The 25,666-nt window shown below is 33.9% G+C and overlaps 1 protein-coding gene across 2 annotated transcripts in view; it reads left to right on the plus strand.

The window, feature by feature from the left end:
• LOC141388594 (probable Rho GTPase-activating protein CG5521) overlaps positions 1 to 12,386 on the plus strand; it is a 59,212-nt gene extending 46,826 nt beyond the window's left edge. For both annotated transcript variants that reach the window (XM_073958592.1, XM_073958591.1), the window contains 2 exons: positions 54 to 244; positions 8,269 to 12,386. In XM_073958592.1, coding sequence (XP_073814693.1) covers positions 54 to 244; positions 8,269 to 8,510 — 433 coding nt within the window. In that variant the 3' untranslated portion in view covers positions 8,511 to 12,386. The remainder of the gene's footprint in view (positions 1 to 53; positions 245 to 8,268) is intronic.
• Positions 12,387 to 25,666: the final 13,280 nt, after the last annotated feature.

The following is a 25,666-nucleotide window of genomic DNA, read 5'->3' on the forward strand; positions in this document are numbered from 1 at the left end:
AAACGTATCTGAATGTGGAACAAGTGATTTATTGTGCGTTTGTTTTATTTCAGCTACGAGGAACGCAATCGTTCGTTGGATAGTGTATCATCACGGTATAAGGAGAGTACAACATTTGAGGATTTTGCAAATCGTATATACAACCCCATGCCTATATCGACATATGCAACTCTGAGGGATACAAGCAATAATTCAGCTCCTTTGGCTGCTGCTTTAATTGATCATCAGCGATCATCTGTCAAAGGTAAATATTGAGTTGATATAAACGGTTGACAAAAATAGAAGGAGTTGGCGTAGGTGGATGCATTTTGGTAAAAGTACTTATTGTTGCCTGACAATGTGAAGGGAAGGTCGGTCCGCGTTTTGGTATAGCGCCCATATAACGGTATTTCCCAATTTTCAATATTTTTAATATTTTATCTAAATTTATTGACCAAATTGGCTGAATTTTGCAGGGAGCAAGGTTCCCAGTTGACAAAAAAACTTTTCCGATAAAAATTATGGAAATAGGTCCACGTTTTGATAACCCAATAACGATACTTCCGATTTTCGGTATTCTGAAGATTTTACCTAAGTTTCTCGACTGAATTTTTGCACTGAGGGTTCCCAGTGGACAAAAACTTTTCTGATAAAAATTGTGGGCATAGATAGATCCACGTTTTGATATAGCCCTCATGGAAAGGTATCGATCGAATTTCGGTATTTTGAAGGTTTTAGCTACAGGCTCATATCTTCTAAACCGCTAAGAATTTTGATTTACACGTGGAAGCAAAGTTATAGCTCTCGTCTTAAAGAATAATAATTGGATACAGTTGTTTGCTTCAATTTTGATCGGTTTGATATCTGTAGACTAAAATCCGAGAATTTATGACGGAAATTATGACGGAAACGGCATCTTTACGATTTTGACCTTAAAGATGAGAAATAAACCGAACCGCGTAAACCCAAATTCATACCGGTTTAGAAGATTTGAGCCCGACAAAATTATCCCCTTCGACATCACGGCCTCAGGTCTTTGGGGGCCCATAACCGCGAAAGTTGAAATTCTAGGGAAAAACGCCAAGACACGCTTATTTTTGGTCTTCTATCATGCTGCAGTGTCAGCATGCGTTTACATCAAGTGAACGATTAAGAGCAGGTGAACGATTCTGATCCGAATGATGGAACTGGATAGTGAACTATGAACTAGATTACTGAACTAGTTCAGTTAAAAGAGCTGAACTATTGAACTAGATCTTTCAAATGAACTAGATTGTACAACTTCTACTGCAGACGATCAAAATGAAGATGGTAAATTGCCCGAGGCCAACTACCAAACGTCGGAAACCATTCAAACGCGCATTAATGTCATAAGGTTCTGTGTCAAAGCTGTGACAATGCATTTGGTTACTCACTCATTTACTTCATTTCGTCATGTGAATAGGTGCTGCACGTCTAACTTCATTAGTCGAAGAACAAGATTATCTGAATGGCTTGAATGGCTGTGGTGGTGGAACATCGATGGACAACAACCAAAATTAATTAAATTAGAACTAAATGGCCATATTCTAACTTCATTTTATTTTATTTTATTTTTATTTTAATTATTCTTGGTAATTTCAAAGTCCGTAGACCACATATAAGAAATTACAATCTACAATAAACAATGAAACAAAATATAGCATACAATTTTCTTATTATCAAAAATAGGGATATATGTAGATTAATATCCACGATAGGCCATGACTAATAACACATCTATATTCCACTAACTGACAACTTGCAATTAATGAAATTAGCAGTTAAATAGACAAGACCAAAACAACATCTGCCTTCCGACTAAAACAACTACTCGAAAATTTGAGCAGAAATAGCTCATATCAGCAGAATATATACTAAATATAATATCGTGGATATTAAACACGAAAAATACAAAAAATTAAAAGTTTACAATTAAAAGTGCATTAGCGTAAATTACTACTCAAAATTCAACGAACATTAAGGTAAATCATATAAAAAATTACAATGTAAAAAAATAAGTAAAATATAGTTAATACATGTATGGTAAAAGTAAGTAAAATATAATTTAAAATATAATTTAATTGAATTATGCCTACTCAAATATCTGCCAATGGCAGAATCACAGCAAAAAGTATATTAGGTATAAAGTAAATTACGTTAAATTTGCTAAAAAATATGCAAAGAGCTTTCGACGATAAGTATTAGGTGACAGACGAAAGCGTCTAAAATCAAGTGGCAATGAATTAAATCTTCTAGCTACCCTAACAGAAAATGCATGCTCCAAAGTTGGTGTCAGCTTAGGAATTTTTAGTTGAGGGTTCCTAAACGACCTAGAGAATGTAAAATACTGCAATAAAAATGAGGGGAATTGATGTCTAAAAACCTTATAAAAATGCAAAATACTTCGCACAATTACAAAATCTTGAAATGGACAACCAACAAAATCGCAAACATAAGCAGTCACATGCTCACGAACATTGAGCGAATATACATAACGGATGACACGATTAAATACCAATTCAATATTCTTAAAAACACCACCCAACGCCCCCGAATAGACTTCAATACAATACAATAACATAGGCATTATCAAAGAATGCGCTAGCTTTTTCCTAATCTCCATGGAAAAAGAAAATTCAACACTATATAATTTCCTCAAAAGGAAATTGACTTTAGAAACAACAGAGTTAACCTGCATAACAAAACTTAGATCTTTGTCTATCCAAACACCCAAACACTTAAAATGGTCAACAAACTCAATGTCAATATTATTAATTCGAACATGAACGGACATATTAGACGTTGCTCCAAATTTAATAGCTTTTGTTTTAGTTTCACTGATAGATAACTTATTATATTCCATCCAATGATTTAATATAGAAATTCCATGATCAATAACTGCTTGTAAAACATCCAAAAGGCCAGAACTACATTTAAACAATATCTGAATGTCATCAGCAAAAACATATGGTCTGCAATTAACTGAAGCAAGACTATCAAAAAGATCATTCGTGTACAATATAAACAATAATGGACCCAAGACTGAACCTTGGGGCACACCACTTAATACAGGCAACAAACTGGAACTACAACCATTAACCGAGACATACTGAAATCTTGAACACAAATAAGAAGACATCAGACCACAAGCACTAGGAGAAAATCCATATAATGAATTAAGTTTTTTAACGAGCAAAGTATGATCCAGACGATCAAAAGCTTTTACAACATCAAGTGACAGCAAAACACAACAATCACCATCACTAATTGCTTTCCTAACCGTATCAGTTAAGCCTAGTAACAAGGACGTAGAACTACGATTACGTCGAAATCCCATTTGACAATCATGAAGTTGGCCAGATATGGGAGTATGCTCCATAATCTGCAACTTAATGAGTCGCTCAACCATTTTTGATAATATGGGCATTATTGAAATAGGCCTATATCCTGCAGCGCCATTTTTTTTCATTGGTATTATCTTACCAATTTTCCATAAAGACGGAAAAGACGAAGTCAAAAATATGCTATTAACTAAGTGCAAAACATGAACAGCAATGTACGGAAAAACAAGACGAAGAAATTTAAGAGTGAAACCATCGGAACCCACAGCCTTAGCTTTAATGGCAGAGAACGCCTCAATCAACTCATTACAAGTTATTGAGCGAAATCCAAAATCACCTTCCTCAAAAGCAAAACTATTAACTGAAGCTGGAGCTTGTGCAGAGGAAAACATGTTATTTAAAACATTTACATTCTCATCAATAACTTCATTATTTTTACCCAAACCATACGGATTTAAAACCGACCACAACTCTTTCCCATCTGTCCCCTTAAACATGCTGTACTGCACTTTAGCCTTCAATTGACGTACCACACTCTTAGCTTTATTTCTATGCCTACAGAAGGTTCTCCAGTTATCAGTAGATGGATTTTCCAAATAGGCTCGCCAAGCAAGATCACGCAATGACAACCAATACTTAATGTTTGGCGAATCAAACCAATCATCTTTGCGAGAGAAAACATTCCGACATCTACGCACAGGACAAATGCTAATAATCTGACTCAAGTTGCGATACAAAATAGACAATTGAAAATTAACATCATTGGAATTATACATGTCAGAGAAATCGCACATAAAAAAAGACTCTTGCAATGTTTCAGCATTTAAAACACTAAAATCAATAAACTCATAAAATTGCGGGGACACCCTATTGACCACACTCAAAGACATAAAAATAAATGAATGATGCGAAACACCTGGACATTGGAACTGACTGGAGAATTGCACAAGATCCGGACATGATAACAAAAAATAATCAATGAGAGACGTCGAACCATGCGCAATATCATAATGGGTTGGTATAGAATTATGTACTACAGATAGATTTATATTATTACAACTATTTCTAACTAACACAGATTTCCTCATATCAAATAAATTTCGTCTGTTATGATTATTTATGACACGCCGATTTTTATTGTTAATTAATTTTTTTCAAAGTGGTAATAGCACGGATATTTTCTAGTCCCTCTAGCAAATCAAAAAAAAAAACAGGTCTTGTTGGCCAGAATTCTTAGTAAATAAACAACTGGAGTATTGTATTTCTGATTCCTGGGACTGAAATGAGCAGAAATGTCCACTAGACCATAGGTCTACAGCGAAAATCGAGCCTCCCGATTTTGACTTTAAGTTTTTTATCCACGTTTTTTGGACATTTTAGCATATAACAGCCAAACCATTAAGATTTTCGATCCAATACAAAGAAAATTATTGTAGCCAAGACAGTGATTAAGAACTCTCTAATACATCGCAAAACCATTGGACGGATTTCTATTGATGCTTCTTCCTTTTAAAGGGGTGAATAATATCTTTCGAACAAGTTATTATTTTTTTAATCGGTTCACAAATGGCTAAGTTATAGTGGTTTCTGTCTGAAAACCCCCACAAAAAAACTATAACTGAATTTCTCACAATTATCAAAATAAATATTGAACAAAACAAAAAACATATTTTTGAAAATGATGAGAAATTCAGTTATAGTTTTTTTGTGGGGGTTTTCAGACAGAAACCACTATAACCTAGCCATTTGTGAACCGATTAAAAAAATAATAACTTGTTCGAAAGATATTATTCACCCCTTTAAAAGGAAGAAGCATCAATAGAAATCCGTTGTGAAAAAAAGAATATATGCCCATTTAAATTTGAAAACGTAAGAAACGCAGATTTTCACTACTTTTACCGTTATAAAAAATAAAACGAAGTGACCCAAACGAACTAAAGGCATTTTCGTTGTCAATGAATCCCAACACGATAGAATTTTGCATCAGAACGCTTGAATATTTTTCTGGTCAACTTTTGTAGCACAGTGCCATTTATCGACATTTTTCGAAAAGTTTGCACCTTATCAATGCCAAAACTGCCTGAAGGAGCGTTCCAATGCTTTTGCGATGTATTAGAGAGTTCTTAATCACTGTCTTGGCTACAATAATTTTCTTTGTATTGGATCGAAAATCTCAATGGTTTGGCTGTTATATGCTAAAATGTCCAAAAAACGTGGATAAAAAACTTAAAGTCAAAATCGGGAGGCTCGATTTTCGCTGTAGACCTATGGTCTAGTGGACATTTTTGCTCATTTCAGTCCCAGGAATCAGAAATACAATACTCCAGTTGTTTATTTACTAAGAATTCTGGCCAACAAGACCTGTTTTTTTTGATTTGCTAGAGGGACTAGAAAATATCCGTGCTATTACCACTTTGAAAAAAATTAATTAACAATAAAAATCGGCGTGTCATAAATAATCATAACAGACGAAATTTATTTGATATGAGGAAATCTGTGTTAGTTAGAAATAGTTGTAATAATATAAATCTATCTGTAGTACATAATTCTATACCAACCCATTATGATATTGCGCATGGTTCGACGTCTCTCATTGATTATTTTTTGTTATCATGTCCGGATCTTGTGCAATTCTCCAGTCAGTTCCAATGTCCAGGTGTTTCGCATCATTCATTTATTTTTATGTCTTTGAGTGTGGTCAATAGGGTGTCCCCGCAATTTTATGAGTTTATTGATTTTAGTGTTTTAAATGCTGAAACATTGCAAGAGTCTTTTTTTATGTGCGATTTCTCTGACATGTATAATTCCAATTATGTTAATTTTCAATTGTCTATTTTGTATCGCAACTTGAGTCAGATTATTAGCATTTGTCCTGTGCGTAGATGTCGGAATGTTTTCTCTCGCAAAGATGATTGGTTTGATTCGCCAAACATTAAGTATTGGTTGTCATTGCGTGATCTTGCTTGGCGAGCCAATTTGGAAAATCCATCTACTGATAACTGGAGAACCTTCTGTAGGCATAGAAATAAAGCTAAGAGTGTGGTACGTCAATTGAAGGCTAAAGTGCAGTCCAGCATGTTTAAGGGGACAGATGGGAAAGAGTTGTGGTCGGTTTTAAATCAGTATGGTTTGGGTAAAAATAATTAAGTTATTGATGAGAATGTAAATGTTTTAAATAACATGTTTTCCTCTGCACAAGCTCCAGCTTCAGTTAATAGTTTTGCTTTTGAGGAAGGTGATTTTGGATTTCGCTCAATAACTTGTAATGAGTTGATTGAGGCGTTCTCTGCCATTAAAGCTAAGGCTGTGGGTTCCGATGGTTTCACTCTTAAATGTCTTCGTCTTGTTTTTCCGTACATTGCTGTTCATGTTTTGCACTTAGTTAATAGCATATTTTTGACTTCGTCTTTTCCGTCTTTATGGAAAATTGGTAAGATAATACCAATGAAAAAAATGGCGCTGCAGGTGGATATAGGCCTATTTCAATAATGCCCATATTATCAAAAATCATTAAGTTGCAGATTATGGAGCATGCTCCCATATCTGGCCAACTTCATGATTGTCAAATGGGATTTCGACGTAATCGTAGTTCTACGTCCTTGTTACTAGGCTTAACTGATACGGTTAGGAAAGCAATTAGTGATGGCGATTGTTGTGTTTTGCTGTCACTTGATGTTGTAAAAGCTTTTGATCGTCTGGATCATACTTTGCTCGTTAAAAAACTTAATTCATTATATGGATTTTCTCCTAGTGCTTGTGGTCTGATGTCTTCTTATTTGTGTTCAAGATTTCAGTATGTCTCGGTTAATGGTTGTAGTTCCAGTTTGTTGCCTGTATTAAGTGGTGTCCCCCAAGGTTCAGTCTTGGGTCCATTATTGTTTATATTGTACACGAATGATCTTTTTGATAGTCTTGCTTCAGTTAATTGCAGACCATATGTTTTTGCTGATGACATTCAGATATTGTTTAAATGCAGTTCTGGCCTTTTGGATGTTTTACAAGCAGTTATTGATCATGGAACTTCTATATTAAATCATTGGATGGAAGTTTTCTATCAGTGAAACTAAAACAAAAGCTATTAAATTTGGAGCAACGTCTAATATGTCCGTTCATGTTCGAATTAATAATATTGACATTGTGTTTGTTTTAAGTGTTTGGGTGTTTGGATAGACAAAGATCTAAGTTTTGTTATGCAGGTTAACTCTGTTGTTTCTAAAGTCAATTTCCTTTTGGGGAAATTATATAGTGTTGAATTTTCTTTTTCCATGGAGATTAGGAAAAAGCTAGCGCATTCTTTGATAATGCCTATGTTATTGTATTGTATTGAAGTCTATTCGGGGGCGTTGGGTGGTGTTTTTAAGAATATTGAATTGGTATTTAATCGTGTCATCCGTTATGTATATTCGCTCAATGTTCGTGAGCATGTGACTGCTTATGTTTGCGATTTTGTTGGTTGTCCATTTCAAGATTTTGTAATTGTGCGAAGTATTTTGCATTTTTATAAGGTTTTTAGACATCAATTCCCCTCATTTTTATTGCAGTATTTTACATTCTCTAGGTCGTTTAGGAACCCTCAACTAAAAATTCCTAAGACAGAAACCACTACAACTTAAAGTCAAAATCGGGAGGCTCAATTTTCGCGGTAGACCTATGGTCTAGTCGACTTTCTTGCTCAGTTCAATCCCAGAAATCAGAAACGCGAAGGGCTCATTAAGGTTTTCAAATCGCCCCGGTATAGTATGATTTAATTCAATTTTTTGGCCTGATGGCTTTGAATTAATTAAAAGTGGTTTCTAAATAAGAAAATAAACCTTTTAATATATAATATAATTGTTCCACAAACATCCCAGATGGGACAAGGGAGAATAAACCTTTTAAAGCAATTTTAATTTTTCATAATTAAATCGTATTGTTTTCTTTTTTTCAGGTTGGGTACAGGCCTCAATTGATGCCAATATGAAGGAAATACCACTGGGAATAATGCCATCGGCATCAGCATCATCAACCACCGCAATGGAGGCCCTTCATTCCTCCAATTCGCCAAGAGGTGCTCGAAAATTAGGCTCCACGTTTAAAACCGCTCCTAAAAGAAGCGCGCTTCATGGTTCGACCAGCAGTTATACCACACCTCCCGATAGTCCAACATTGCCACTGCGCAAATTTAAATAATATTTAGTATTCTCTAGCCAAGAAAGGGATAGTTATTAAGCGGCGTCAGCATAAAACAGTATAGAAGTATATCGAAACAAAAAAAAAACGAATTCAATCTCTAAAGCAAATCCTAAACAGCGAAAAACCATCTATCGGGTAAACGATAAAACTACGCATCAGAAAAAATCCTAAAAACGCAAAGAAACAAAAGCAGAAAAATTTAAAAAAAAAAAAAATTGAAACAGAATTATATTCATTCCTTCTTTTTTTAACAACTATGAGTGAGCATAAGTTTTTATTATTATTCTTTAGTTTTAATTTGTAAAACGAAAGCAAAAAGAAAAAAATCGAAAGATGCGCATTTGACAAAATGTTTTTAACTTTGTTTTGTTTTGTCGGCAACGAAGCGCATTTGTTCTGTAGGCATTTTAGTGTTTAATTTTTATGTATTAAACTTTTTAATTTAATGTTTTTCCTTCAATACTTTTGTTTATAAAAGAAACAACAACAAATTATTATTATTGTTTGTGTATACCGAAAAAACAACAACAACAATCAAGCATAAAGTATTTATTCTATTTACACAAAAATCCATTTTCCAATGTTTATACTATTCTATACGCCCTTTTTTTGTTATTTTTATTGAATAACAGAACATAATTTAGAAATTCTATATACATATATCTATTGTTTATTATTTAACTAATGTGCTATTCATTTCTTTTATTTTGCGTTGATTTTTTTATTAAAAAATGTATATTTATGGAAAAGTTATGAGGACCCTAAAGAAAGAACAAGTTTGTTTAAGTGTTTTTAAGGCAGCAATATATAAAACTTTGTGGTAGCTAGGGGTTTCAAGATTTAGTTATATATGTATATATGTCAATTTAATCAGATTTCTTAAACCAAACAAAAATGTCGTCATCTCTTATTAAAAATCTTTATTTAAACTAGCGCCAACATCACATAATTAGTAAATAATGTAAAAACGTTTCGAACTAGAAAAACAGTTTTCGATCTTCATTAAAGGAAGAGACATTATTAAATATTTTCTATAAGGTATCGATGTCTATATTAAATGCCTTTAAGTTCATGAGTATACTATTAAGTATCTGGCTCTTACACCATTTGCGAACTTTTCATAACCACCCCTCCCCACTCTAAAAATAAAAATAAACACCAAAATTTGACATCGTTTCGCTAGAAATCGGAGATTCCGCATTTAATTTCATTCATACCCTTCTAGTATGGATTTCTAGAAGTTTAATCTTAAAGTTTACTTTCGCTCTAATAGTGACCTAATGCTAATGTTTTTACACTCCAAGTAAGTTTGGACTAAATCCGTTTCAGACAATTTGGAGTTGATTTAGCCATGCCTGTCCGTCTGTTTGTTAGTCTGGTTGGAGCGCAAGTTAACTCTCAAAAGGATTAACCGATTTAGTAAAAAAGTAGGTCTTCGTAATATGGTCCAAACATAGATGAAGTTCAAAACTATTCACTTAATGGTCCACGTAATATTTCTTCCACAGATAAATCAGGATCGTATATGGCCTATATCGTCCCACTTCTTCGGGTACCTCCCACACAAAATTTCAAAAAATTTTCACATAAGTACTGTTCAAGGACATGTCTCGAATCGTTTTACAATTTTTTGCAATATGCCCTACATCTTCGAATACAGTTCGAATATAGTTTACATCGGTCCACACAAAATTTTTCACAAATGTGCAGTTTAGGTACATATCTAGGATTGGTTTGAAAATTTTACAGCAGGATACCTCGCATACATATTTTTTCGGGGGTAAGTCTGTACTTCCTGAGATAATTACCTTAAATTTTCGCTTAAGATCAGTTCGAGGATCGTATGGAAATTTTTACCGAAAGAATTTCTCAAGATCCTGTTGGTCTGATGGGTACTGATAATAAATACATAAATAAATAAATATAATTTTTTTCGGGATAATTACATGAAAGCTGTAAAAATCCCACGGCAACCAACTAAAATGGCTCATAAAGGGAGTTCTCGATTTGGTCCAATATTCGTAATTGTTCTTTCAAACAAAACATCAAATTCAAAGATGGACTATAACGGTCCACTTCTTCCGATACCTCCCCCACAAAAGATCAACCATTTAGGCTTAATAACCCATTCTGAATGCGTGGGATATGGCATTTTTTTCTTTTTCCCACATTTTCGTATTAAAGTCATTCTGAATGAAGTTCGAATTTGGAATTTGTATCCATGGGTTGAGACCTTTTCGCGCATAAAATTTAAACTTGATTTCGGATAGTTCTCGCAGTACATATTACAACAACAATGCATTGGGAACCAGCCTCTCATACTGGGTTTGCTTCTTTTCATTATGTCACAGGCTGAGGGTATGGGGGTTATTCTGAATGAAAACAAAGAGACAAAACTCACGGCGAGTTTTCATTCACAATAACCCCCTATATCTGTGTCGGCAAAGCCGATTGATACTTTTTTACTTGATTCCACGAAGCTGCAAATAAAATAAAACCAAACAACAACTTCAATTCTTTTTTGGGTTCCGGACTTTTCAGTTTCACCATCGAACAATGAAATGAAAATGTTTTCGGCACAAATGATATGGTTTTCAGATACTATATGTATGTAAATTTTTTAACTTTTTTTAATAAACGAATTTTTATTTCTCGTAAACAACTCCAATCGTCCATATGTATATTAGATAGAAATGTATATTTAAATCAAACACATTATAATTTTATATTATCATTAATTTTATTGAATACACATATTTATTTTCAATTCTATTTATTTATGGAAATTTACATAATTTTTTTAATTTATTTTACTAATTTATTGTCATTAGATTTTCCTTATGTATGTAAAGAACATAATGAACAAATTTATTTATTTTATTTTTTGTCTTTTTATTTACTCAACATCTTTAACAAAACATTATGCTATTCTTTAAGAATAGTTACAAAATGAAACAGAAAAAAATATTGAAAAAAAAAATAAATCGGGAACCATGTTACTTATTCCAAATATTTATTTTTGTAAGATTGTAAGTTAAATAGTTTGTTTAACGTTTATTTTTTATATTGCAAAAGAAATTCAAAAGATTTGTGTTCTCTTTTTTAAGTTTGGCATCAATAGATCATAAATTCAAAACAAAATATTCAAATATAAATGGTATTAAAACGTTATTTAAAGAAATCTAGGCTTTAAGTATTTGTAATTTAAAAGAAGGTAAAATAGTTTTTTCTAAATTAATAACCAAAACTACGAAATTAAATAACAATAATCTACACACTTAATAATTAAACAATACAAACATACATATATGCTTGCAACAATCGCTAATTAGATATAATTCCGCTTAAATTTACAAAATATTATCTTTTTTCAAAATAACCAAATTTATACCCAATACCGTTTTTATATATATACATTTTTTTGAAACAGTTTTCTTATACTTGTTGTGTTATTGGTATTGGGACGATTGATTGAATCTAAAGCGTTTGTTGCTAAATTACAATGAAAACAAGAAAAATATTAAAATAACAATAAGCAAAATAGTTAACAAAAGTGCATAAATAATTTTTCTTAAAAAAACTTAAAAGATTGTAAAATTTATTTTATTATGCAAAATATATTCACAATTTATTTTTTTATTTAAATAATTATAATATTAAATATTGTAACTAACACCAATTACACAAAATTAAAAGAAAAAGTAACGTAAATACAACACATTTGTATATTTTAATATTTAAAATCGTAAATTAATGAATATAAAATATAAATTTCCTTTCTCCACACATTTACAATTAAAAATTGCATATTTCATATGTATTTGTATGGAATTGCTAAATAAAAATTCTATTTCAAACTATTATACCCCTTAATGGAGTTATGTGTTATTTTTATTATTTTGAGGCATATATAGGGTCACATTTGGTCGCCAAACCAAAAAATAGCCTGGGGAATGAGTGGAAATGCATAATTTGATGTCATTCCAAATGACTTGTATACATGATTTAACTCCATCTTTGGAGGTAAACTTTTTGCTGGGAGGCTGTAAAAAAAAGTCATAACCCTAGTGTGCATACCATTGCACCACGGTTGCACACGTGGGGAAATAGTCAACATTTTATTCGTATGCGAAACTCAGAGTTTCTATTTATTTATTTATTTCAAAATTCATATATGATACAAAGCCTCAATGGCCAATTAAACGTATCTCAAGACAAAAAACCTGAGTTATAAAATAATAAATTCAATTTAATTTACTTAAATACATTAATATAACTTAAATACATTAACTTAAATACATTAATATACAAATAACTATTATTTAAATGCAGATACATTTCTTCGGCTCCCCAGTCATAAAAACAGTTAAAGAAGAAAAAAAAACAATAAAAAAAGTCCAAAGAGTAGTAACTCAACATGTGCTGATTATTGAAACATATATATATATATATATATATATATATATATATATATATATATACATGACTTTAAATATATATGTATTAGGGTAACCCTAGTACTACCACATAAAATGCAACAATCTGGCAGCATCATAGCAGTGTTGCATGCATCAGTAGTTTTAAGTTATTATCTCTCTCTACTCATTGTCAGTACACAGTCAAGTAGTTACTTTGCAACCACCAATTAATAGACATCTCATCTGTACATATTTCGTCATATTTCATTGTTCCTCATAATTAATACTTTATTTCAACTCATAAAACAACTTAAAGTTTTATTCAATAAATGAATTGATTGTTATGTTTACACATAGTCTTTCATTCAATCGACCACCTCCGTAAGAACATAACAATTTGGCGACGAGGATTTTGGAACAATATGTATCATTCTCGCTAACAATTTGGCGACGAGGATTTTGGAACAAAGATGTATCATTCTCGCTAACAATTTGGCGACGAGGATTGTGAATCAAAAACCGCTCACACAGTAACAAAAGGAATTTCACAATTTCATCAGAACTTTCAACAAGGCTGCGTAATAACATCAAGACATCGCACACAATAAAAGTTGTGGCAGGAAGATTTTCAAGGAAAACATCAAAACGCACAGGCGCAAGTTCATCAGGAATATTCTAACAAGAATTTTCAAGAAATCTTCAGCGATCAACACTCACACAAATAACAGTTTGCAGTCTCACACATACAGAAATTTTTTTCAGCTCAACACACACACCATAGCAACGTGGGAAATTTCATCATTTTTGCAGCGCACACATACAGACATACGACGGCAGCGTCTCTAACAAAATTGTAACGGCTGAAAACACAGACACTAGAAAAATCTAGACATGTCGGAACAAGCGAATATTGTAAAATTACTTGCACAGCAGCAAGAGCAAATAGCAAAGCAGCAGGAACAATTTGCGCAACAACAGGAATTACTAAATAAACTCACACAAATCATCGCTGGACAACAAGGTGCAAACGCAGTTTCATCATCAGTTCCAGGTGGAGAATCATCAGTGGCAAAAGCCCACCTCATGGAATCTTTAGCTAATTCCATAACGGATTTTCACTATGAGCCTGACAGTGGTTTATTATTTGAATCGTGGTACAATCGTTTCAAACACATCTTCGAAAGGGAAGCAAGTGCACTGGACGATGCAGACAAAGTAGGACTTTTGTGGAGAAAATTGTCCAACCACATCCATGAGCGTTTCAAGAATTTTGTTCTACCAAAACAACCCCAAGAACTTTCATTGGCAGACACAATCAAACATCTTACAAAGTTATTTGGCCGAACAGAAACACAAGTAAGTCTACGTTATAAGTGTCTCCAAATCACAAAGATGGAAAATGAAGATTTTAAAGAATACGCCAGTCGTGTCAATCTTCAGTGTGAACTTTTTAAACTGGATGACTTAACTATAGACCAGTTCAAGTGTTTAATTTTCATACTTGGTCTTAAATCATCACAAGACAGTGACATCAGAATCCGTTTATTAAGGCATCTTAATGAAAGTAAGGAAGTAGTCAACTTAGAAAAGCTAGTTGATGAAACACAAAGCATTTTGGATTTGAAAAGTGACACAGCACTAATTGAGGGAAGTCAAAAACAGTGCAACAAAATTGGTAAGCCTCAACAAAAACAAAAAATAGCAAAAACAGCATGTTGGTATTGTGGAGATATGCATTACGCAAAACATTGTTGTGGCAGGAAGATTTTCAAGGAAAACATCAAAACGCACAGGCGCAAGTTCATCAGGAATATTCTAACAAGAATTTTCAAGAAATCTTCAGCGATCAACACTCACACAAATAACAGTTTGCAGTCTCACACATACAGAAATTTTTTTCAGCTCAACACACACACCATAGCAACGTGGGAAATTTCATCATTTTTGCAGCGCACACATACAGACATACGACGGCAGCGTCTCTAACAAAATTGTAACGGCTGAAAACACAGACACTAGAAAAATCTAGACATGTCGGAACAAGCGAATATTGTAAAATTACTTGCACAGCAGCAAGAGCAAATAGCAAAGCAGCAGGAACAATTTGCGCAACAACAGGAATTACTAAATAAACTCACACAAATCATCGCTGGACAACAAGGTGCAAACGCAGTTTCATCATCAGTTCCAGGTGGAGAATCATCAGTGGCAAAAGCCCACCTCATGGAATCTTTAGCTAATTCCATAACGGATTTTCACTATGAGCCTGACAGTGGTTTATTATTTGAATCGTGGTACAATCGTTTCAAACACATCTTCGAAAGGGAAGCAAGTGCACTGGACGATGCAGACAAAGTAGGACTTTTGTGGAGAAAATTGTCCAACCACATCCATGAGCGTTTCAAGAATTTTGTTCTACCAAAACAACCCCAAGAACTTTCATTGGCAGACACAATCAAACATCTTACAAAGTTATTTGGCCGAACAGAAACACAAGTAAGTCTACGTTATAAGTGTCTCCAAATCACAAAGATGGAAAATGAAGATTTTAAAGAATACGCCAGTCGTGTCAATCTTCAGTGTGAACTTTTTAAACTGGATGACTTAACTATAGACCAGTTCAAGTGTTTAATTTTCATACTTGGTCTTAAATCATCACAAGACAGTGACATCAGAATCCGTTTATTAAGGCATCTTAATGAAAGTAAGGAAGTAGTCAACTTAGAAAAGCTAGTTGATGAAACACAAAGCATTTTGGATTTGAAAAGTGACACAGCACTAATTGAGGGAAGTCAAAAACAGTGCAACAAAATTGGTAAGCCTCAACAAAAACAAAAAATAGCAAAAACAGCATGTTGGTATTGTGGAGATATGCATTACGCAAAACATTGCCCCTACTCGAAGCACAAGTGTACAAAATGTCAACAGATTGGTCACAAAGAAGGATTTTGCTACAGCATGCACAGGCAGAGCAAACCAAAACACAACAACGACAAACATCAACAGAGCAAAACCAACCATGATCAAAACTCAGAACAGAACAATGTGAGTCATCAGAATTTTAACAACAACAAAACAAAATTCAGCACAAAAACAGTATCTACAACAGATCCAGTCAAAATCAAGCAGGCAAGAAAATATGCTACAGTGAGTATTAATTCAAAGCAAGTAAAACTACAGTTGGATACGGCATCAGACATTACCATAATTTCTAAATCAACGTGGAAAAGAATCGGAAAGCCGGATGCATTTGAAACCACAGACACCGCCGAAAACGCAGGTGGCAATAAACTCACATTTTTTGCAAAACTTTTTCCAATAGAAGTGTCAGTTGCAGGAAAATCAAAAATTGTGGATTGTTACATTTCAAATTTGGAATCATTAAATGTCCTAGGCATAGATTGGATTGAGAAATTTAATCTATGGGATATTCCAATAGCAAAATGGTGTCATCAGATCAAGTTCACAGGAACTAAGTCATTGAACAATGTTTATCAAGTACTCAATGCTTACTTTCATCCCAGCCTAAATAGGCAAGTCAAAACAGCACTCAAAAAAAGGGAAGAGGAAGGAGCGACCGCAAAAGCATCCTCAAGAAGAAAAACTCACAACGTATTCAACGTTCATAAAAATCTATGTTCATCAGTCATGGACAGAAATCAGAAAAAGGAAAGTCAGTATAATTTCAAACACGGAAGTCGCATCAAAGTACATGCAGATCGACTTCAAACAAAAATAGGCGATACTTCTGCTTCATCAAACAAATTATCACCTTTGGATATATTACTTCGAGAATTCAACATTAAATTGCCGTATACAGATTCCACAGCATATCAACCTGAATCATCCACAGAAGACAACCAGTTGAAGTGATATCCAGAAGCCCGGTTCAAACTTAAAAGGGGAGATATTAGGGTAACCCTAGTACTACCACATAAAATGCAACAATCTGGCAGCATCATAGCAGTGTTGCATGCATCAGTAGTTTTAAGTTATTATCTCTCTCTACTCATTGTCAGTACACAGTCAAGTAGTTACTTTGCAACCACCAATTAATAGACATCTCATCTGTACATATTTCGTCATATTTCATTGTTCCTCATAATTAATACTTTATTTCAACTCATAAAACAACTTAAAGTTTTATTCAATAAATGAATTGATTGTTATGTTTAAACATAGTCTTTCATTCAATCGACCACCTCCGTAAGAACATAACAATATGGATTGTTGTTCACGTAGCCTTTGCATGTATCTAAGGATTTTCAAACGAAAAGAGTTATTGGTGTGAGAAAAAATACGTAGTTCTATTGGTAAAAAAATCCAAAACCGAGCGACTCTGACTAAGAAAGACTTAGAATACACATCTTTCCAAATCAAAGGAATAAAAATCTGAGGATTTATAATAGTGTTTAAAAAAGTAAATGTCCTACTAAGAGGAAAAGGCAAGCCATTTTTAATAAGATTGTAAAAAAGCAACACACAACGATAATTGACAAACATATGAAATGAGCACCCTAGAAAACGAATGACATGTCCAGATACAGGACTTCTTTGTCGAAGATTAAATAAAAATCGTGTAATAGTATTCACAGTACGGTTCACTTTGTCAATATTTCCGCCAATAGTGCCAGAATATACCTCAAACCTATACAAGACTTGAGATAACAATAGTGAATTCGCCAGCATTAACTTAATTCTGTAAGGGAGATATAAATTTGATCCATAAACTCTACGCAACATACCCCAAACTCTTCCAGACAAAGCATCAATATGACTCTCAAATGAAAGATCACAATCAATAATTACACCCAAACACTTGTGCTGCTGTACGAAGTCGATTTTAGTGCGATCCAAGAAGATGCCAATATTAGGCAAATGGTTATTATTACCAAAAAATAACGCCTTGGTCTTAGAAGGGTTGACTTTTAATGAATTCATTGTCGCCCAACGAAGAAAATAATTTAGATTTAAATTTATATTACTTTCACGTTTACTATTAAAGAGCAAGAATATATCGTCTGCAAATATAAAAGTAGAGCAAAAAACAGAATTCGTGCAACGAGGAAGGTCATTCACATATAGGATAAATAGAAGGGGACCAAGTACAGATCCTTGTGGAACACCAGAGAACAAGGGTAGGCAACTAGATTGACAACCATTTTGAACAACAAACTGGCTCCTATCACACAAGTAGGAAAAAATTAGCTTACAAGCAGATTTAGAGAAGTTAAACTCATCTCTCAATTTTAATATAAGTGAGGTATAATTAATAGAATTGAAGGCTTTGGACAAATCTAAGGATATAAGAACACTAACCATATCATCGTTGATGGCTTCACGAACAGATTCAGTTAGTTGAAGCAATAAATGAGTAGTATTATGTCCCTTGCGAAAAGCAAATTGACAATCATTAATCCGACTTTCACAAATCTGAAGCATTTGATTCTTAATGACATGCTCCATAATCTTTGATACAGCAGGCAAAATAGAAATTGGTCTCAAGTCATCAGATTCCCTAACAGACCGCGATTTTGGAATACATACAAATAGTAAGGAATACAATACCAATAAACCTTTTTACATGTAATTCGATTACTCAATTTGTAATTCGAAACAATTCAATTGTTATTCGAGAATTCCATTTGTAATTCGAATTATTCCGTTTGTAATTTGAATTATTCCATTTGTAACTCGAATTATTCTATTTGAAATTCTAATTATTCTGTTTGTAATTCTAAGTATTTCATTTGTAATTCGAATTATTCCACTTTTGACCTCTACCCAGCGTTGCCGACTCTTTTTGATCGGAAATCGTCAAAAAATTTTTCAAATCGTCAACAAAATTTGGAAAACCGTAAAAAATCGTTTTATGCGATTTTTTTCGCAGATAACTTTTGTTAATTAGACTTACAACATAAAATATACAACCCACAGCAATAAATCTAAACCAATCTCACTTAAATACCGCTATAAAAACAGCTTTCAGAAGATGATAGTTTTCGCTATGGTTATCGAATTTGCAGTAATGCAGCAAGGTAAATCTGGGTAATCTTTTCCAGTTTAGAATGACAGCTTGGCTTAAATATCGCTTGCAGTGTGGCCGTCCGTGTTTGTCGGTACACGTACATTTTGGTTGTTGTGCAGTCGGAAATCGATAAAAACTGACTCACCGCTTAAAGAGGCATTTGTAGGAAGTATTTTATCTCGACAACTTTTCAAGGAAGATTTTCATCCATTAACAATCCTAAACGAAAATTTTCAGCTGAAGTAAATCGAAGATGAGGCAAAAACTATGAAAATACATGTATTCCAGATATGTGCCTAAATATAGTCAATCCGTTTGGAAATTGCTATAAAACATTAAAAAAGCTCATAAAATCGAGTTTGGAACATTGTTTTCCTTAGTCTTTCGTGAAATTTTGGTCAAAATATTGTTACGAATGTAACTGATAGGTTTAAGTTAGTTTAGTTTAATTTCCGTTAATTTAAAAATTTGAATTGTAACGTAAAGTTTTTATTACGCAGTTACTTTATTTAAGCAACAACAACTACCATGTAGAACTCTCTTCATTATTCTAGATGTTACTTTACCTTTCATTAACCCTCCGTTGGACACCGGAGTCTGGCCAGGCCTTTTTAATTTTATTTTGCATTTTAAACTGGGTTACGATAAAGCTATGAACCTGAGATTCCAGGTAGCTTCATGAAATTTTCTTACCTTTCAAATGAAGGAAACATGAAGTCAAAAGGATCACCAGAAAAGGAGCTACAAGGATTTTTTGACATACATATCACATTCGTAACACATGAGTCTGGCCAGACCCCACCCATTTTTTCGAAAAATTTCCGACATTTTTCTTAAAATTTGATTTTTACCTACATTATTTGACAAATTGAATACCCTTTTATGAAAATTGTCGCATTTCAACCTACCATGTCTTCAAAATTCCACATAAAAACGTCGCAAAAGCAGGATAAGGGTTTGAAATCAGTGAATGTACCACAACCTAAAAAATCCCTTGCAAATAGGGTTACACTTGTATCCTAGACAATTATACACATAAGTGGACTAATATGGGTTCTACATAGCTTTTCTGCTCTTTTTGTGGGGTAGATTAGTCCAAATATAGGATCCTCCATATGAATTATAAGAAAATCCTTAGGATATGTGCCTTTATTTTCCTCTTGATATCATCGTTATTGCACTGCAATAAGCTGTAAAGTTATAAAATAGACACTCTTCATTCTGAATAATAGGCCAAAATAAAATATAGTGCATCAAAATGAAATATAAATAGAATTTTCGAGCTTAGAGACAAGAAAACTACGAATTTTTTACTTCGTAGGCATATGTCCTGTTTTACTAACTTGATAATATCATATAAAATTTATAGTTTTTCGGCATGTTTTTTGACAAACAAGGATTATTTATTAAAAATTAGGGTCCTTTAAACATATTCTACAACTTTTTATATGAAAATGTTAATTAAGTTTACTAAAAAACAAGTAAGAACAGACTATAGTCGGACGGGGCCGACCATGTGATACCCTATACCACTATCCCTGTGCACTAGCTTTCCGGGCTAGCTGTTATAAGATGTGCATTAGAAATTTTACCAATTTTCACACAAAAGTTTTGATCAATTTAACCCGCTAAATATTATCCGATCATACCGTTGACTTGCACGCTACTTCTTCATCTCAAACCAAAACTACGTTTAAAATTTCGCGCCGATCGGACTATTATTGCGACCTACAGAGCGGCTACAAAATCGAGCAAAAATTTTGTTTTTGGTCCATTTCATCCCTTTAACATTTCACGATCATCGCCAAAAACTAATCAGTTCTATTCTGGTCCAAACCCGACCTCCATACTAAATTTCGTGACAATCGGTCCATAATTGCGGCCTCTAGCTTGATTACAATTTTTAATGGACGGACAGACGGACGGACGGACGGACGGACACACATCGCTAAATCGCTTTATCTCGTCGAGATATGAAGTTTGGTATACCACATGAGGGGTCTACGACGAATATTTCGCGGCGTTACATGAATTTTTGGGAAAACAAACTTATTATACCCTTTTCCACATTGTGGTATAGGGTATAAATATAAATAATTATATGGGTCTGGCCAGACTCATGTGTTACGAATATGACAAACAATATTGGTGTCCAACGAAGGTTAATGTTCTTTTGTTTGTTTTGCCATAATCATGTAATTATCGTTTAGTTTGTTACTTCTTTTCTTGCATTTATTTGTTGTTGTAATTACGTCATTACTGTGCTTGTCGTCCAATTGTATTCCCCCCATGTATGTATGTGAGTAAGGTTGTTCGCTTAGTGCGAATGTGCGTCTGTGTGTTCGCTGCACAGATTCGATGTGTTGCCATATGTGTTCTAGAGGACTCTAGAACAGGGAGACTTTGGGGTATAAATACAGGGGAACTGGCAATGACGGAGTAGTTGTGTTTTAAGCGTTGAACTGAACAGATCGGTAAAAGAGTAGCTGCGTGCTAGCTAGAGACTTGCTGTGTGCTTAATAATTAAAGTCGGTTCTGAATAAGTGTAATAAAGTAAATAAAGCATTGTAGAAACGTAATCTAAAACGAACCCTGTTTCATTTGGTACAAATCGTATCGGGGAATAAAACAACGTCTACACGGACATTAGTTAAATCTAATTCCGTAACAATATATTTATCGGCTTACGTGAAAAATCGCCAATGGTCCAAATCGTCATTTTTAAAATTTGGACCAAAAAATCGTAAAAATGACGATAAATCGTCAAATTCGGCAACACTGCCCCTACCACCGCACCGGAAGGACATACCTCAATGTAGAAGGATGTGAAGTTAAAAGAAATAAAGCAGCCACAGGAAAAGTCAAGGAAGCGGAAAACTGGAACCGCCCCTAAGCCTGAGCGCGGGGTTCCCACCTAAACAAACAAAGAAGAAGGTGAAGAGAATTAGGTCAATGGAGGAACCACACTCTAAGGCCAATCAAAGGCCTGCTATCAAAAGAACGACAGCCGGAAAGGTATCTTACGGATCTCTTCCAGACGAACTTCGAAGGAAGGTGTTGACCCATATTGACTATCTTCAAACTTAAACTAAGTTTGGAACAAATATTGCTATACCCAAGATTTGAACCAAATCATTTGATCTGTGCAAGAGTTATCGTGCGCGCCAGCCAGCCAGACAGACATACGGACGGACATGGCTAGATTAGGTTAGATTTAAGGCGACAGTAAAGATTTGAAAAAAAAAAAATGTGGAGATAAGGATATGGTGAGATGATGATAAGTTTAAGATGTAGATCAGGTGAAGATGTAGGGGTTGATGCTGTGGTAAGATGATGGAGTGGAGATGAAGATGTACATCGTTGGCCAATTGATGTTCTGGAAGTAGAAAGAAGAGAATTAGCATAGAATTATGTTAGCAAGGTCCCTTGCTAAGCCATGAAAGGTGCTTGGCAAAGTTGAGTAGGACAATGGGATCTATGTTAGATAGATAGATAGTCAGAGTATCTTATATCTATCTAGTACCCGTTTTCTTTTTTTACAATATAGGACATCTGCAGAGTTAATGTACGACGGTCTCCATCTCCTCAGCATCTTTACAAAGTCTGCAAAAGTGATCCCATTTTGAAGTTAGGGAACTCTCTCTGCAGTGACCTGTTATAAGTCCCACCGCGATTTTTATCCCTAACTTATCAAGTGAGAGGAGGGAGGACATTCTACGACGAGATACTTCAGGCCAGATTGCTTTAGATACCTTGCAACCAGGTTCCAAGAACCATCTTTGATGTGCCCTCTGGTTAAAGATCTCACGAAGTTTGCCAATGTAATAGCACATTGGTGGCCGTGGAATGTCGTTAGACTTAGAGCCACCTCTAGCTAGTTCATCTGCTACCTCGCTTCTCATTATATTACTATCGACTTTAAATTGTCTGACACGGATTTCGCCCAAACATACTTGGGGTCTAAAAGCATTATTTTGTATATTTGTATATATGTATATGTATATACCCTTTTTAGCCTAAGGGCTGAGGGTATAATAAAGATAACAATTTCCAAATATCTGAAATCGGGCGGAATCCAAATTACAGCAAATTTGGTCTAAAAACGTAGTTAACAACGTCAAAATACGTGAAATCGGGAGCACCTATGCCCACAAATTTTTGCTATAAAAATTATACTTGTGAACTTTTATCACTGTACTATATGGAACCACATCAGGACAATTGTACGAGTCAAATAATCGATGTTTATTTAAGAGTCATAAGATAAATATTTCTACATAACCGATTTCTGACATTTAATTAAAATACATTCCAAATTGTTTTTTTTAAACATTGCTTCTACACCCTAATGACCTCTGGTCTTTCGCTATTCCTTCTTTGGTTCTTAGTATGTAGTTTTCTGAAAATAAGTTTCGACTGTTGTATTTTTTTTTGGTGCAGAATTAACATGCAATCATGCAAGGTTTCCGTATAAACAGTTTCATTCATTTTTGACTAGTTTCTAGATGAAATTTCATGGAAATGGGGATAAAGGCAGTTTGTAAGAGAATATTTGATTCATTATTTTGCACTGTGAATTTATAAACATACACACATTTAAGTTGTTTGTTAATTTAAAATAGGACAACTTTAGTTTAGTAAAAACTCGCAGAATTATTTTTTTAGGGTTAGATAAGGTTAGGTTTATCATGAAAATGGGAGTTCAAATCGAAATACAACATATCGTGTACTTTTTGGTTCAATTTAATCGTCCAAATGTATGTAATGCATACAATCGGAATTATAGCGCAAAAAAAAAATAATATGAGATATTTAAATATCAGTGCATGCTTGTACAGTCCGTACTGCAGAAAACATTGCTGCTGCTATGTGACTGAAGTAGATACTTTATAAAAGGAGATAATTTTTAAAAACTGAATTTGCCGATCGTGGAAGGGTTATTATCCCTTCCAATTTAAGTAATTATTATAATATCACGGTCCACAGTGGGAAAATACCGATTTAGCGCGTTAAAATGAAAAAAAATCACATACGCAAATTTAAAAATTATTAGTGCAGTATTGATTTAAAGTTCCCACAGAATCAAAAGACATTTAAAATAATTTGTTTTTTATAAGCCAGAGTGGAATAACGGTTTATTTTTTATTCACAATTTTAGACTGATTTCAATAATATATTTTAGTGGTATATTTGCGATTTGTCGCATGCAGTCTTTTTACAAATTTAAGTCATTATTGTATTAAACATTTCGTAACGACAAACATTTAAAAAAATATATTTTATATCGACGCCTCCAAACAATAGTATGCTAAGTCGACTTAGCATGTTTTCAAGTTCTTTACATTTTATATTTAACGTCCTTTAACATAAATTCTGTCAAATTTTGGTAATGATCGGACAATCCGAACAGAAGTTATAAACAAATTTTTACTTAGCATAGTACTGAAGGTCAAAGAAATTTCCAAACTTTTAAAGCTTTTCCTGCAAAACTCGCTTTTCAGAATTAGCAAACTATTATTTGGAGGTGTCGAACGTCGTTTAACTTAAATTCTGTCTAATTTTGGTAATGATCGGTCAATCCGAACAGAAATTGTAAACAAATTTTGACTTAGCATAGTACTGAAGTTCAAAAAAAAAATGTCCAAACTTTGAGAGCTTCTCCTGCAAAAATCACTTTTTAGACTTAGCATACTATTATTTGGAGGTGTCGATATAATATGCCTGTCTGTGTACTCGATAATTTGTAATAATTATTACGAATGTTTCGAATTTTGACAGTTTATAAAAGAAAAGTTGCTGAAAAAAGTGTTTCACACACCTAATAATAAGTTTGTCCTATGAAGGCGTGGACCTATACCGACAAATATCATATGGAAAGTTTTGTATCTCCAAAGAAGACTAAATACCAAATTTCAGTCTTTCGGTGGGATATTGACGTCACAACATTCAGAATTACGAAAATCGGGAGGAACCGTTTTATAGGCCCTATATATAAGCGTAGGCCTATACCGACGAATTTCAGCCATTTCGGTGGGTTGTTGTGTCCACAATTTTCAAAATACCGAAAATCGGGAGGTACCGTTCTATGGGTGCTAAATGCAGGCCTGGACCTGTACCGACAAATTTATGGGGGAAAGTTTAATACCACCAACGAAGACTAAGTACCAAATTTCAGCTATTTCGGTGGAATATTGATGTCACAACCTTCAAAATACCGAAAATCGCTAGGTACCGTTCTATGTGTGCTATATGAAGGCGTGGACATATATCGACAAATTTTATATGGAAAGTTTTGTACCCCCAAAAAAGACTAAATACCAAATTTTAGCCATTTCGATGGATTATTGTGGCCACTACCTACAGAATACCGAAAATCGGGGGATACCTTTCTATGGGGGCTATATAAAGGCGTGGACCTTTACTGACAAATGTCATATGGAAAGTTTTATACCCCCAACGAAGACTAAATACCAAATTTTAGCCATTTCGGTGTGATAATGATGCTAAAACCTTTAAAATACCGAAAATAGGGAGGTACCGTTCTATTTGGGCTATATTAAGGCGTGGAGCTGTACCGACAAATTTCTGGAGGAAAGTTTTATACCCCCAACGAAGACTAAATACCAAATTTCAGCCATTTCGGTGGATTATTGTGGCCAAAATCTTCAAAATACCGAGAATCCGGAGTTACCGTTCTATGGGGACTA

The sequence above is a fragment of the Musca autumnalis genome, unplaced genomic scaffold (genome assembly GCF_047663935.1).
Source record: "Musca autumnalis isolate F117 unplaced genomic scaffold, ASM4766393v1 scaffold_1, whole genome shotgun sequence".
NCBI classification, from domain to species: Eukaryota; Metazoa; Arthropoda; class Insecta; order Diptera; family Muscidae; genus Musca; species Musca autumnalis.